Here is a 16,329-nt window from a genome sequence, read left to right as displayed (position 1 = left end):
CTAGCACTCCCTGACACCTTTTATCTTGTAGGTGTGAGAGGAAGTGTTGGGACATATTGGGCAGCAGTCATGCCTGAATACAGCACCAAGCTTAGGGCTCTCTCTTTCACTGCCCAAATAGGGTATGACTTCATAAACAGAGCTCTTAGCTGGGCAATGGTGAGGTAAGGTTAGAAGACGAGTTTATCTGTCTAGCAAATTCATATAGTCGTTTACTTAACGCCTCTTTTTAGTCAGATGTTGGGATAAGTTAGCAGAGGCACCAGTCTCAGGTCAGTTCAGTTCAGTCGCTCAGTTGTGTCTGACTCTTTGCAACCCCATGAATCACAGCACGCCAGGCCTCCCTGTCCATCACCAACTCCCAGAGTTCACTCAAACTCATGTCCATCGAGTCGTGAAAAGAAGGGAAGTGAAAAGCAAATGAGAAAAGGAAAGATATAAGCATCTGCATACAGAGTTCCAAAGAATAGCAAGGAGAGATAAGAAAGCCTTCCTCAGTGATCAATGCAATGAAATAGAGGAAAACAACAGAATAGGAAAAAACAAGAGATCTCTTCAAGAAAATTAGAGATTACAAGGGAGTATTTCATGCTAAGATGGGCTCGATAAAGGACAGAAATGGTATGGACCTAACAGAAGCAGAAGATGTTAAGAAGAGGTGGCAAGAATACACAGAAGAACTGTATCACAACCAAGATAATCACAATGGAGTCATCACTCATGTAGAGGCAGACATCTTGGAATGTTAAGTCAAGTGGGCCTTAGAGAGCATCACTACGAACAAAGCTAGTGGAGGTGATAGAATTCCAGTTGAGCTATTTCAAATCCTGAAAGATGATGCTGTGAGGGTGCTGCACTCATTATGCCAGCAAATTTGGAAAACTCAGCAGTGGCCACAGGATTGGAAAAGGTCAGTCTTCATTCCAATCCCAAAGAAAGGCAATGCTAAAGAATGCTCAAACTACCGCACAATTGCACTCATCTCACACGCTAGTAAAGTCACGCTCAAAATTCTCCAAGCCAGGCTTCAGCAATATGTGAACCGTGAACTTCCAGATGTTCAAGCTGGTTTTAGAAAAGGCAGAGGCACCAATCTAGGGGAGGATAAAGCCTGCATATACTGGACAACTGGGAAAAACATAACAGGATCCTCTAATCGTTCATTTAGACATTTATTCAACAAATGTTTGCTGTGTGCATATGTACCAGGCTATTGTGTATCTTATAACACAATATATAATGTCATTGATTTCATGGCATGAGAAAAATAAGCAAGCAGATAAATGAGCAAAATAATTGAGCACAAATTGAGAAAAGAACTGCAAAAGAGACTTAAGATTCTGAGACAGAAACAGGTGTGTGAGTTGAAGGGGAATGATAGGTGCCGTGGCAATCGGGGTCTGGAATCAGGTGTTATTTATCGGGAGTAGTGGGGCGGGGTGGGGGCGAGGTGAGGGGCGTGAGAAGTTTGAATGGAGAAGTAGCATGCTTAGGCAGTTGGATTTAAACCTGGGGCTGGGAGAAAAGGTTGGGGCAGGAAGCAGGAATTTGTTGTTTAGAGCCATGGAAACGAAGGAAAGGTCAGAAAAAAGAGCATATAAACAACTTTTACGTGTGAAAGAGCGGTTTACAAGAAACAATCTATTGTTTTATAAACAAGTTTATTGTTTTATAAATAGGAATTGGGTCGCTTCCTCCTCCCCCTTCATCCAGACTACATTTCCCAGGGTGCCGTGCGAACCGCGTGAAACCCAGAATCGTTCTCAGCCGCTTCCGGCGTAAGTGGCCCGGATAATTATGGCGACCCTCAGAGTGTCTTTATCGCTGTGGAATCTCCATGCAGGTTCTCGGGGTGCCGGGCGAGTCTATTTCCGGGCCCGCGCTCGGCCCCGGCCCGGCGACCTGTTCCAGCCTCTGCCCGGGGTCTGCGGGGCGGGAACGCCATGCTGTGGGCTCTGTTCCGAGGCCGGTGAGTGACCTGCTAGGCGTCCTCTGGGGCGTTCTGGGAGATCTAGAGCCCTTCAGATGACGAGACCCACGCGGGGGCCCCTGTTCTTCCCGTGGCGCGCCCTTAGACCCGGGCGGCTCACTCCTGTACGCACCGGCTCGGGCGTCACCCGCTCGCCTAAGCAGCACTGCTTTAGCTCCGCTCTTTGGTGGCTCAGAGGCTAAAGCGTCTGCCTGCAATGCAGGAGACCTGGGTTCGATCCCTGGGTCGGGAAGATCCCCTGGAGAAGGAAGTGGCAATCCACTCCGGTATTCTTGCCTGGAGAATCCCGTGGACGGAGGAGCCTGGTGGGCTACAGTCCATGGGGTCACGAAGAGCCGGACACGACTATGCGACCTAACACAAGCCAAGTTTAGGGGTTGAGGGGGCCTAAGACTGACATGGGTTTTTGCTTGAGGAAAGTCGTGGTCCAGTGGGAGGAGGCAGTGCAGTGTGACCTGGACTGTGATTGGGGATGGAGAAGAGTGAGTGAATGATAGTCGCTCTCCAGCTCTTTGCGACCGAATGGACTGTAACCTGCCAGGCTCTGCCAGGCTCCTATGTCTGTGGAATTATCCAGGCAAAATACTGGAGTGGGTTGCCATTTCCTTCTCCAATGGAGAGAAGAGTGGCACTCAAACTAGGCTGGAAGGACTGGGGAGGTTTCCTAGAAAATAAGACCACAGCTGAAACTTGGTTAACGGTGTTCAAGAGAAAACAAGAAACATTTCAAGTGCAGGAAACAGCATAAGCAAAAGTCCAGAAATGAGACTGAACTCAGGTAGATTGGGAACCCATTTTGGAGGTAGGATTGATGAGGTTGGTTATAACTGTGAATCTGGATATAAAAGGAGAAATCAGTATAAATGATATTTCTCAGGTTTCTAGCCTGAGCCGTTGAGTGGAGAGTAAGTCCTGTTTGTATCTGGAGAGAGAAAATTAATTATAGGACAGTTTTTTTAGAGGGGAATGAGAGGAGGAGAAGTGAGGGAAAAGGCAGTAGTGGATTAGGTAAGGAGATGGGAAAGGAAGTGGAATTAAACATCTGTCTTGGATGCATTAAATCTGAAATTTGAAATGCCTTTGAAATTCAAGTGGAGGTGTCAGATATGCCGTTACAGATAAGGTGAGAAACATTGGAGTAAAAATGTTAACAGAAGCTAGGGGGAATGGGTGAGGTTGTCTGAGGTGAGAGGTAGTGCTGAGCGCTATTGTGTGTCAGGCACTGTAAGAGACCTTGGGTGCCAGAGACCACTACAAGACAGGGTTGTCACTTTGGGAGAGCACAAAGTCTAGTGAGGACACAGTTTCAATTATTAGTTGGCTGTATATACATGAGTTTATTTCTGCACTCTCTATTCTCTTGGTCTGTGTGTCTTTTTTTATGCCAGGACCATACTGTTTTGATTACATGTTAATGGCTTGAAGTCTGGAAGCGTGATGCCTCCTGCTTTGTTTTTCTTAGGATTGGTTTGGCAATCACAGGGTGTCTTGTGATTTCAATTCCATACAGATTTGACGATTGTTTTTTTCCACTTCTGTAAAAAATGCTGTTGAACTCTCGAGGGGTTGCATTGAATCTGTAGATAGCTTTGGGTAGTATGGACATTTTAATGATATTCTCTAATCCCTGAACAGAGGGTTCCTGCCCACTTATTATATGTTTGATTTCTTTCATCAACGTCTTGTGGTTTTCAGCAAAGCAGTCTTTCACCTTCTTGGTTAAATTTAGTACTAAATATTATAATGTTTTTGATACTTTATTACTTTTTCAGGTAATTTGTTGTTAGCGTATAGAAATGGTATTGGTTTGGAGATGTTGAGTTTTGTATCTTGCAACTTTGCTGAATTTGTTGATCTAGTAGTTTATTGATGGAGTCTTTAGGATTTTTATAGATAACATCATGCTGTCTGCAGAGAGAGACAATTTTACTCCTTTTCAGTTCTGATACCTTTTATTTCTTTTCCTTGCCTCAGTACTCAGACTAGAACTTCCAGTACTGGGTTGTATAGGAGTGGTGAGAGTGGGCAGCTCTGTCTTGTTTCTGTTCTTGGAGAAAAGACTTTCAACCTTTCCTCATGGCGTATGTTAGCAGTGTGTTTGTCATTTATGGTCTGTCTTGTGTTGAGGTGTGTTCTGTTTATACCTAATTTGTTAGAAGTTTAAAATCATTAATTTTGTCACGTGCTTTTTTGCATCTATCAAAGAAATCTTCCTTCTTTCTATGAATATGTTTCATATTGATTGGTTTGAGTATGTTGAGTTGTATTTGCATCCCAAATCTTATTTGATCATGGTGAATGATCTTTTTAACGTTCTGCTGAATCAGTTTGCTAGTATTTTACTGCGAATTTTTGCATCTGTATTCATCAGGGATATTGGCCTGTAGATTTCTGTTAGTATCCTTTATTGATTTCAGTATCAGGATAATGCTGGCCTTATAAAATGAGTTTGGGAGTGCTTCCTGCTCTTCAATTTTTTGGAAGAGTTTGAGAAGGATTGGCATTAATTCATCTTTAAATGTTTGGTAAAAGTCTCTTGTGAAGCCATCTGGTCCTGAGCCTGTTTTCACTGGAGGATTTTTTATTATTGATTTAGTCTTCTTAGTAGTAATTGGTCTGCTTTGATTTTCTGTTGCTTCCGGATTTAGTCTTGGTAGATTGTATGTTTCTAAGAATTTTTCCATTTCTTCTAGGTTGTCCAATTTGCTGGCCTATTGTTACTCATAGTAGCCCCTTATGATCCTTTGTAATTCTGTAATATCAGTTGTAATGTCTTTTTTAGTTATAATTTTGTTAGTTTGGATTCTTTTCCCCTTGGTCTAGCTAAAGGTTTGTCAGTTTTGTTTATGTTTTCAAAGAACCACCTCTTTGTTTTGTTAATCTTTTTTGTTGTTTGGATTACATATTTTATAGATGACTGTGATTGATCTGTGGAGAATGGTCAGAATAGGGCAAGGAGACAGGTTAGAAGGCTGAGGCAAGAGATAGGATGGCCTTGACTAGGGTAGTGGCAGTGAGAAATAGAGAGTTAAAGACTGATTTATAAGATGTAACAGGCAATTGACTTGTGTCAGTGTCCTCTTGTAAAAATGGGACTAATCATAGTATTTATGGGATTGTTTTGAGGATTAAATGTACCAAGTATGTAAAAGTATTAGTCAGTACTGGCACATAGTAAATATCTAACAGATGTTAGCTGTTAACATTTTTGTTTTTATTACTGATGCTATTGGCTAGATGTGGAGGGGGAAGTCAAGAATGACTGGGTTTCTGGCTCACGTGACCTATTGGATGGTGCTAAGGATAGGAGGAAAAGCAGGTTTGTGACAGAAGAGAAGGTATGAGTTCTGCTTTGGCAGTATTGAAGTACCTGTGAGATGTCTGTTGGGTAGTTGGATGGAAGATGATCTGGCTGGAGATTCAGCTTTTAGAGTTTCTAGGTAATTAATAGTTACAGAAGGTTAGGAGATAATCCATCAAGGATATGAGAAGGCAGAGAAGAAGAATGTACTTCAGAATCCTGTGGGACACCAGCATTTATAGGACTAGCAGAGGAAGAGGTGGTTGGGAAGGAATGGCTTCCCCCACCCCCAATGGAAATGGAGGTTGGGCAAAGGGATAGGCATACTAGGGAAGGCAGAGCTGAGATCTGGGTCTCCACTCCTGTCCAGCTTTCTTCCATAACATCACATGGCCTTTTCAGTATCATGTCCAGTGATCCAGGCCTCTCTTTCGTGACTGGAACCCCTTCAGCCTAGAATTTCCTTCCCTTTTTTCCTCTGCCCTATTCAGGCCCCCTGGGAAGCATCGTTTGACCCTACCATGCCTTTCTCTGCTCCCAGGCTAAGATTAGTTTCAGTCTCCGTTATTACACAACCCCCTGTACCTCCCTTGTATGTAGCACTTACTCTGAGGAACATGATGGCAAATTGAAATTGATCTAGGTTCTAGAATCAGATAAACTTTGGTTTAAATCGGGTATATCATTTAATAGCTAATTGTCTTTAGCAAGGCTCCAGTATCCTCATGTATAAAACTGGGATATCAGTACAGACTTTGTGGCTTGTTGTAAGCATTCCTGAAAATGTGTGTAACTCCTGTCAGATAGGAAACAGTTCTTTGGTTGGCAGTAACTGTTATTGTTATTAATATTGCATTAACTTACTTTTTTCCTGTTGCTTCCTCCACTAGACTTTGAGTACCTTTTTGGCAGAAACTGTATCTTGATCATCGTGAATGACCAGTAAATTTTAAATGAATGATTGAATCTTGTAGGTATTAGTATTATGCATACTTAGGTAGACATGGTGTTGATCATTTTTATCATTGACTTTTTCCATTTAGATGTCTTGTTGCCTTGTCATTTTTGCCATCTTATTTACTAAAATTCATTTAACAGAATCTGGTAGCCCAAAGATCAAGAAACCTACTTTTATGGATGAGGAAGTCCAAAGCATACTCATCAAGATGACAGGCTTGGATTTACTGAAGATTTTTAAGCCAGCAATACAAGAAACAAAGCCGCCAACTTACAAGCTAATGACCCAGGCACAGTTGGAAGAGGTACGTGAATGCAGGAATATTGGTAGAATATCTTTCTTTAAAAGGTTAAACAACATTAGGGTCCCTCCAGATTCTGACGGTTGCTTTTCTACAGGTACTAATGAGGGGGAGTTCCAGGCACAGAACTGAGAAAAGAAACTTGTGCAGTCTGGCAGAGAGGAGTAGGGAAGATTGCCAGAATTAGACAGACTGAGCATACGGGTCAGGTCTGGCTGTCAGGCGGAACCACCTCTGCTCCAAAACCAGCCTAGCATCCTTCCTCTGTCCTCCCTGCTCCAGCCTCCTTCCTGCAGAAACATTTCTTGTGAGCTGCTTTAAGGCTGAGGCTTGGTGAGATTATGAGATCCTTCTGAACAGTATTCTGTTCCAGGCAGGTGTCCTCCTGGAGTCATGGGTATTGAGTGCTTTGTGGAAAACCCTTTCATGTATGAATATGTGAAGTATTGTTGCTTTTCTTTCAACTCAAAAATCATTGAGAGCCATAGCAGAGTTCAAATACCCAAAAGTATATAGCCCATGAAGAGTGAAAGGCCCCTTTCATCTCTCAGAGGTAGCTACAGTCAGCGGTATGGCATGGAGCACTGTGCTCAGTGGTTAAGGGCATGGGCTCTGGAGTTAAATTGCCTGGGTTCAAATCGTAGTGCTGCAGCTTCTTAGCAATTTACTGAACATTTGTGTGCCTCTATTTTCTCTCTCATAAAATGACCTCTAAACAGTAACGCTTAGCTCATATGGGTAGTTGTGGCATTAAAGGAGCCAGATGCACTCAGAGTATTTGAGCAATATCTGGAACATAGTAAGCACCCAGTAAGTGAAGTCCTCTGTCTTGTTTTGGGTGGCTCTTGTGGCCTGGCTCTGTCTCAGAGCCTCCCTTTGCTGTTTTTGAGAGTGGTTGAGCCTGTGACTGGTGCTGTCATCATAGACAAAGGCCAGGGCCCAGGAGCCCAAGTTTGGCTTTTCACTCACTTATTTGTACCTACAGCTTCTGTCTCAGTCTTTAGCACTTTTTTTAAAATTAGTATCTACTTTTGTCAGATGATCCTTTTGGTCTGTAACCTTGTGGCTTTCCCTTAGATATATTTTATTTCATTAGGCTACAAGACAGGCAATTGAGGCAGCTAAAGTCCGATTAAAAATGCCACCAGTTCTGGAAGAGCGAACACCAATAAATGATGTGTTAGCTGAAGATAAGATTTTAGAAGGAACCGAAACAGCCAAATATGTGTTTACTGATATATCATACAGCATACCACATCGGGTAAGTATATGTCTAATCGCAAAATGATTCTGCCCAGGTTAGATTGACTTCAAAAAGCTCAAGCTTTTTGAGAAGATGGAAATGCTTGCTGATGCCCCAAAAGCTCAGACTTCCCAAAGGATTTTCACTTTTCAGAATTTGCAGTAAGACTATCACACTTCCCCAGATAATTTTTAGGCACCACTTCATCTGCTGTAGTTTTTATTGTCTAACTCCTCTTCCCTTGATTGGCAGTTCCAAAAGAACACTTTAGCACTTATAAAATAACATACATTAGTTTTGTGTTTGCGCCTTTTCAAGTAACGAGTGAAAAGAGTAATTTACATTTCAGCCCACAGACTGCAGTAGAATATTGAATAGTGATAGGACTGAAAAAAGGGCCACCCCGTGCTAATCTTATCATATTGATTATGGTTAGAAGACGTGATGTGAGCAGTGTCCATGTCTGTATGTCAGTCACCTGTGTATCTGACATAATGAATGGGATTAGAGTTTCATTTTATTAGAATTTTTGCTTTGAAGTATTTTAGTATACGTTTGCAGTGCTGTGAAGGCTGGTTATGGGAGCATTCTACAACCTGAAAGGGAGAAAGGAACTTGGAATTTGAATTGCCAAAATCCGTTTGAGGAACAATTATGTTCCTTTACCATCTGCTATTTTTTTTTTCTGTTTTCAGTGCTTGATGAAAGTTTTAATTATATTATCCTCGAAACACATTCAGAGACTCTTATTAAAGTTCTGAAGAGTTGAGAGTCACTGGTTAATTTAAACATTAATCAGATGTGTAGCATTTATCAGCTGTGTGCAAAGCTCTGTTTGAGTCATTCTGGGTTTTGTAAAGAATTATAATCCAGTTCCTGACCTTTTCTAGTTCTGAAACAGTGTTAACAGTATCTAAGAGGTGCCACGAATGCTGCATATGCTAAAGTAGATTGCCAGTTGAGTGGTACAGACAGTGGGTGGAATTCACCCAGTGGGTGAAGGAAGCATCCTTTGGCCTGGGATTTGGCACTTAAGAAAGCAGAGAGACCAGAGTCAGGTGCACCAGTCCGTCTCTCTGACATTTGTCTCTTGCCAGAATAAGGAATCGCAGAGGTGTGGAATTAAGATTCCACATTCTTGGGTTTGTTCCATTTATCCCTGTGATTTTAAATATGGACCATAAAATAGTCAAGTCTTATCTGGGTGACACTTTAGGATAAGGAAACAATTTAAAAAGGTTTATAGCACTTCTTTTTTCTGACATGGATTTAGATGAATCTCAAATCAACTTTTTTAGTCGAATCATTTTATGTATTCAACTCACTTTAGGACTGTAGTTCATATTTAGTAAATACTTCCATTAGATTTCTGATTGTCAGAGGCACTGCAGTGATTAGTGAAGGAAGTATCAAATCTCGCCAAATCTGAGGTTTAAAATTATTACTGAAATCATACACGATTGCATTTTGTTTGCCCATTGCATTTTATATTGTTGATTGCAAATTATTCTTGTAATGGTGCTTAGTGGGACACTGAAACTAAAAATCAGCTCTCACAAACTCATCCTTGTGTTTTCTATTTCAGGAGCGTTTTATTGTTGTTAGAGAACCAAGTGGCACACTACGCAAAGCCTCTTGGGAAGAACGGGACCGCATGATTCAAATTTATTTCCCAAAAGAAGGCCGTAGAGTTTTAACACCAGTAATTTTCAGGGAAGAAAATCTTCAGGTAAGATGACTTTGGGGTCATAGAGGCAGTGGTGATGATTTCTTTGTTGAACCAGTTGGCTCTGGTGCTGCTGGGTATTTTGCTTTGATAAACACAGGCATTTCTAATGATAAGTAGGGTCATTTGTCTTGTCTTGGGATTTGAATCCAGGTGTGACATGTGGTTTGTGTGTGGTTTCCCCTTCCCTTGTGCTGGGGGCAGATGTGGTCTGTGTGTGGATGGGCGGGGCTGTCATGGCGTCCGGACAGGTGTTGTACTCTCTTCTCATCTAATTCCAACTCTGCTATGTGGGTTTAGACCATGTACAGTCAGGACCGGCATGTTGATGTCCTCAATCTCTGTGTTGCCCAGTTTGAGCCAGATTCTGCTGACTATATCAAAGTGAGTATATTTTATTTTATAGTTTCTAAAGTATGGGTGTAAGTATGGTTACGAGTAAGATTTTTTAGTCCAACACAATGAGTTAGGTTATAAGCTTCAATCCAGGGGGAGGAAAAGGGAAATGCCTAAACACCTGTCCAGTGCTGGATGTACACCAAATAGATATTTTCATCCTTTCAACAACCCTTAAGGGTGAGAGAACTTAAGCTTAGAGAGAGTCAAGTAACTTGTTGAAAGTTACACAGCTAATAAGTGGTAGTTAGTACCCAAACTTGATGGCAGAGATTTTTTCCTTCAGTTTATTGTACAGGGAAGTTATTTACTAAAGTTAGCCAAAATGCAGTGTATGTGCCTTACATTGCAATTTAATAATCATATAGTACCTTCTGTGTGTAAGGTGTTACTGTGGAGGACAGGCGATGACGTGAACTAGGATGGGGAGCCTTGTCGAAGCTTGCAGTCCAGGAAAGATTGTGGGGAAGTATAATCACCACCATAGGTCTAAGGTGTTAGGTGCTAAGAGAAGGTTGCAGCATGCTCTCAGGGAAGGCCTAAGAGGGCTCTAGGAGGATAGGGAACATTGTGGCAAGTGGATGGAGAAGTATTTCAGGTAGAGAGGAACGTATGAACAACAGGCAGGACACAAAAGTAGACGAGAAATGGCCAGTCATCTGGTTTGCTTGTACATGCGGTGAATACCTAGGGAAGTGGTTCAAGATTAAGCTAGAAAGGTAGATGGGGCCATATCACAGGGGACTCAGACACTAGGCTGACGAATCTGGACTTCAGTCAGCAGCCTTTTTAATATAGGAATGGCCTCATCAGAGTCCTCATTTAAGATCAGTCTGCAAGAACTGAAGGAACATTAGTAAGATGGAATGGGATAGTTGATTGGATAGGGAAAGGAGAAGTGGAAATCCATTATTTCCAGTGGTCCATATATATAATAGGTGCTTCATATATAGTGCATGGCTGCTGAAGTGTAACTAATCTGGCTATAAATGTCTGGCAGACTTGTTCCAGGTTCCACACACTTCTGCAGTGGCGAGCTTTCTTTAATCATACCTACTAGGTAATGATTGATAGTAGATTCAGGATCAGGAGACCTGGTTTACTAATACTTCCTTGGACAGCTCGCATGCTAGTGGATGTATATCCAGTAATGTTGGCTCATTTTTATTTTTGTATTTCTGAAATATTGCATTTTGTATGGATAGATTCATCATCAGACCTATGAAGATATAGATAAATATGGAAAGTATGACCTTTTACGTTCAACAAGACACTTCGGTGGAATGGCTTGGTATTTTGTAAATAAGAAAAAGATCGATGGTTTATTGATTGACCAGATTCAGAGAGATTTGTAAGTATGATCTTAGTAAGTAAAGAAAATACTATCATTACAGTAAACCTGTATTTCAGTTCAGTTCAGTCACTCAGTTGTGTCAGACTCTTTGTGACCCCATGAACCGCAGCATGCCAGGCCTCCCTATCCATCACCAACTCCCGGAGTCCACCCAAACCCACGTCCGTCGAGTCAGTGATGCCATCCAGCCATCTCATTCTCTCTCATCTCCTTCTCCTCCTGCCCTCAATCTTTCCCAGCATCAGGGTCTTTTCAAATGAGTCAGCTCTTCGCATCAGGTGGCCAAAGTATTGGAGTTTCAGCTTCAACATCAGTCCTTCCAATGAACACCCAGGACTGATCTCCTTTAGGATGGACTGGTTGGATCTCCTTGCAGTCCAAGAGACTCTCAAGAGTCTTCTCCAGCACCACAGTTCAAAAGCATCAATTCTTTGGCGCTCAGCTTTTTTTATAGTCCAACTCTCACATCCATACATGACCACTGGAAAAACCATAGCCTTGACTAGACGGACCTTTGTTGTTGGCAAACCTGTATTTAATCTATTATTTTTCCAGTGATAACAGTGTACTGCTCAGTGATAAGGGCTTCCCGTGTGACTCAGTGGTAAAGAACCTGCCTGAAATGTAGGAGACACATGAGACATGAGTTCAGTCCCTGGAGTGGGAAAATCCCCTAGAGGAGGGCATGGCAACTCACTCCAGTATTCTTGTCTGGAGAATACCATGGATAGAGAGCTTGGCGGGATGCAGTCCATGGCGTCTCAAAGATTTGGACACGACTGAAGCAACTGAGCACACGTGCACACCCAGTGATAGCTTTCACTTACTTCAGTTTATTTATGGATTTGTTTTTCCAGTATAACCCAGTTTTCTCAGCCTTTGCTTCTGTGTCATGTAAACACGGCTAGATTCTTTGAGAGTAAATGAATCTGGATCTGTGCTGTGTACCCTGGATGTTGACTTATCCTTAGCCTTGCTGGTGCTTCTGGGTACCAGTGAACTTGCCAATGAACAAGGGGATTAGACAGGAAATGCAAAGAAGTATACAAAAGGTCTGCTGGGTGCTTTTCAGTAAAAGTCATCATTTATGAAAATACTCCTGCTTTTGAACCTTATTTTTGCAAGATTTTTAAGGTGTTAAAAAGGTTACAGGTTTTTTTCAAAGTTGAATAAAACGAGGAATGTCTATTATGTTTTTGTACACAACTGCGGTGTGCCCTGCCTTCTAGCTGCAATAATACTTTATGATTTATGATGACACTGACACTGAAGAGAAAATTGTCTTTTGAGTAGCTTTCCATTGGTTGAGTTAAAAGTCAAAATGGAAAGGAAGAGAAACAAGCATGGCTGTAGTAAGAAGGTCACAGGAAGGGTTAGTGATTATTGTCACCTTGAACATAAGGAGTTTTGACTCAATCTATCTATCCTCCATGTAATCTGAACCATTCGCACAAAGGCAAGGCATTTGGAACTAGAAAGTTCCATATTGTCTTAAGAAAGTCCATATGGAAACAGCATAATTTCTCGTAGAAACATTCATAATGGGAAATGATTTCCAGGCCAGCCCTCTTCACCAGCATGTGTGGTATAATCGTGTAATCCAATTCAGAGGGCAGAAATATGCCTTCATCCCACATAAGGAGGCGGCTGCTGGTGATCATGAGCATGTTCAAAAATGACATGCCTTTAGGTGCATTAGCCGTGAATGAATTTAAAGCTTCTTAGCTGTAAATGTTCTGAAATTATTTAACTTTTTTTTTAAGAAATTCGGGCAACACAGAATGTATTTCTCTGAAAATTATTTATTAAGGTGTACTCATAAGTTATTATAGTACTTATCACATGTAAGCTTTACATCTGAAGCAATTCATTTGCATACTGGGAGGGAATTTTGAGTACTTAACCTTTCCTGCTCAGTTTAAGTAAAACTTCCTGTGGGAATTCTCAGCAGGACGGTTTGCTCCTAATCCCAGGTTAAACAGTAGAGGGTGCATATCCTTGGCAAATGGAGCCCATGCCAGAATTCTGCACAGATTTATTTCACACTCAAGTTCCACTGCTGGTCTTGAATTGAGGCGCTTTAAAATCTTTTTTACGTGTGGATTTACTTGCTTTTAATTTCAAATACAGGCTGGGTGTGAAGCTAAATCGTTCTGTAAGCAGGTATTATACAGTAGCATGAACGTAAAGAAGCCCTGCTGTGACCAGGATATAGAAACCCAGTTAAGCTCTTTATGGACTCACATGCTTATGCTCTTAAAGAGAATGACTGTTATCTTTTATTGCCACGTTTGTTGATCTATTAGAGTACAGCAAACACAATAGATTCATAATGAACATTAACAAGTATTTTTCCTCTGGAAGGTTTCGTTTCTCGGCTCTGGTTTTCTCAGTTTTACCAAGAGATAACTGTTAGGGTGAACGGGCTTTGGGATGAGCCCAGAACATTTCTCTAAGGTCATCGTGGCTTAAGAAACTCTTTACCCCACTCCCAGTCCACTCTAGAAGGGCTCTGAGGTGGCAAATGGTAGGAAGGTGTTGACTGTGTGAGAGGATAGAGGTTATTTAGTTTGGGGAAGGCTAAGTTTTAATGTTGATAAAAACTGTCTATAGGTTTCTCAAAAGTTTAAGTACAAACCGTAAGAATTGAGCTCTTGTTCTGGCTTCATCATGGGTAGTTGTGTGACAAGAGACATGAGACAGATTGCTGAGGAAGAACCCGAATTCTCTTCTGTCTAGAGTGCGTAATTTCAAATTTGCTTCCGTAGGATGCTGGTTTTTAACTAACGGGATCCTGTGAATCGACAGGAGGCTTGGGAGTCTTTCCTTGGACTTCTAGATGCCTCTCAGAGGCATTTATCCACTAATTCAGAGTCTCAGTGAAAATTCCTCAGCAGATGTCACTGCTAGTGCACCTGCAGACAAGTAGCATTGAGCATCCCCATGTCCACCAGTCTCTGGCTTCTGTGGGATGAGGGTACAGACCCACCCTTTGAGTTGTATTACTATCTGCTGGTGATGTGGGCCAGCCTGGAAATCATCCACAGTTAGAACACTGTTTCTATGAGAAATGATGCTCCGCTTTCAAAAAGGATACAGCCACATTTTGAATATATTCACTTTCATAAACTGGGTACCCGCCTGTATTAACTCTTGCTCTGTGAAACCTAAACTAGCCAATATTCCTGAAAATGCTTTGAAAATATGAAACTGAAGGCTGTAAAAGTTTTTTTTTTTCTGGCCCAAAGGAAGTTTGAAATGTTATTTAAAGTTCAGCATATACTTTTATAGGACTGTGAAGCCAAAGAAGAAAACTATAAACTAAGATTAAATATGTAAAAAGAAAATGAAAACAACAAACCCTTTATAACGGTAAACCCTTTCCCTCCAGAGCTGATGATGCCGCCAGCTTGGTTCAGCTCTATCACATCCTCCATCCTGATGGCCAGTCAGCTCAAGAGGCCAAACAGCAGGCTGCTGAGGGATTACAGTTAATTAAGGTAAAGGGACTTCTTTCACATTCATTATCATGTAGTGATTGAGTGAAGAAATCATAGTGAAGATCCCTGGGTCAAGAAGATCCCTTGGAGAAAGGAATGGTAACCCGCTCCAGTATTCTTACTTGGAGAATCCTATGGACAGAGGAGACGGCTACACCCCATGGGGGTTGCAAAAAGTAGTACACAACTGAGTGACTAACACACACACACAGATTTGTGGTCTTAAACCAGTGATTACATCCCCGTATTTCTTCAGCCTGGACAACAGAAACAGCTGCCACTGGAGTCCAGGAAGTTCAGATAGTGGGGTGGCAGCTCCTGTGCTCTTCGGAGCACGTGTTGCCCAGTTTGGTCACGTTCCTGTCCAGGTTTCCAGAAGTGGGGAGGATAGTGTGTTCTCATTTTGGAACTGTATAGCTCTCAAAACTACGGGTTTACACAGATTTCTCTGTAAATGTTGAGAAGGAAGTGGGGAAACCATTATATGATTTTCATCTTTTCTAATGCTCAGAATAGACACGTATTGTGGATCTGGCCTCTGTCCCAATACTACTTTATGCTACTGCAAAGCAGTTATAAAGCTTACTGAGGATAAAAACAACCAGTGATAACATTATAGGTGGAGTAGGAAAAGCCATTCTTTAAAGTGAAAAAAATCATCTTGCTAACTTTCATCCTCTGGATTTCTCTTGAACCTAATGCTTGTCATTTTGATCCAGCAGTGTCAGGTTTTCTTAATTTTTTTCTGAAAAATGACAATCACATTTGGAAACTTCTGGTGTTTGGAATTAGGTTGCTTTAACTGTGATACTGTTTTTCTGTCCATGTAGTATGCTTATTGTTTGGTAATCAGAAAAATACTGCGAAATGTGGAGGGCTTTTTAAACTGGGACTTCACTAGGAACTTTATCAATAGTATATTCTCTATTCTAAAACTTTTTTTTTTTTTTTTTTACTTTAAACAGGTCTTTGCAAAAACAGAAGCCCAGAAGGGAGCACATATAGAATTAACATTGCAAGCTTACCAAGAAGCATTCATTAGCAGTTCTGCAGCTTCCTAAAAATGTTTTTTAAATAAACTTCATTTTACTAAATTCTAGCTAGTTTTCTGTCAATACTGAAAAAAATGTCAAAATTGAGAGTTTCTTATAAAATTGTTTTTTAGACTCCAAATAGTGCCTCTATCCGAAATACAAAGAAAAAACTGTTTACTCCATTCACTTTCCAAGGCTATGAGAGGATAACTGAGAAGTATATTTAAAATAACTGGTTATGAATTTCTCTAATCATGTCAGATGAGTACAGCATAAAAAGAAAAAAAGTACTATGTCTCTGTGTTACCAAATGGGTCAGTTGGTAATTTAAACAGAGCGCAGCTTAATGAGGTCGGGGGAGCTGATTCTAGAAACAGGTACTACCAGACAAAGTCAGAGGAAGGCATAAGAAAGCTACATAGAATGAGGGCAATAATGCAGTGAGGTCAAGGGAAAGAGTTTAGAAACTTACAGCACAGATACTCAATTCTAAGAAAAATATGAGTGATGCTATTTGAAAATAGTT

At 41.2% G+C, this 16,329-nt stretch overlaps 1 protein-coding gene across 1 annotated transcript; it reads left to right on the top strand.

The window, feature by feature from the left end:
• Nucleotides 1-1,770: 1,770 nt before the first annotated feature.
• MRPS22 (mitochondrial ribosomal protein S22) lies at nucleotides 1,771-16,320 on the top strand. The gene is made up of 8 exons (XM_055412870.2): nucleotides 1,771-1,969; nucleotides 6,390-6,553; nucleotides 7,647-7,811; nucleotides 9,379-9,522; nucleotides 9,820-9,903; nucleotides 11,121-11,266; nucleotides 14,661-14,769; nucleotides 15,735-16,320. The coding sequence occupies exons 1-8, from the start codon at nucleotides 1,798-1,800 to the stop codon at nucleotides 15,828-15,830; spliced, it is 1,080 nt and encodes a 359-aa protein (XP_055268845.2). The 5' UTR covers nucleotides 1,771-1,797; the 3' UTR covers nucleotides 15,831-16,320.
• The last annotated feature ends 9 nt before the right edge of the window (nucleotides 16,321-16,329 follow it).

This window comes from Moschus berezovskii, chromosome 1 (genome assembly GCF_049115385.1).
Source record: "Moschus berezovskii isolate FMDL1 chromosome 1, NW_MosBer_1.0, whole genome shotgun sequence".
NCBI classification, from domain to species: Eukaryota; Metazoa; Chordata; class Mammalia; order Artiodactyla; family Moschidae; genus Moschus; species Moschus berezovskii.
Note: the sequence above shows the minus strand (reverse complement) of the source record. Positions and strands in the feature narration are given on the sequence as shown.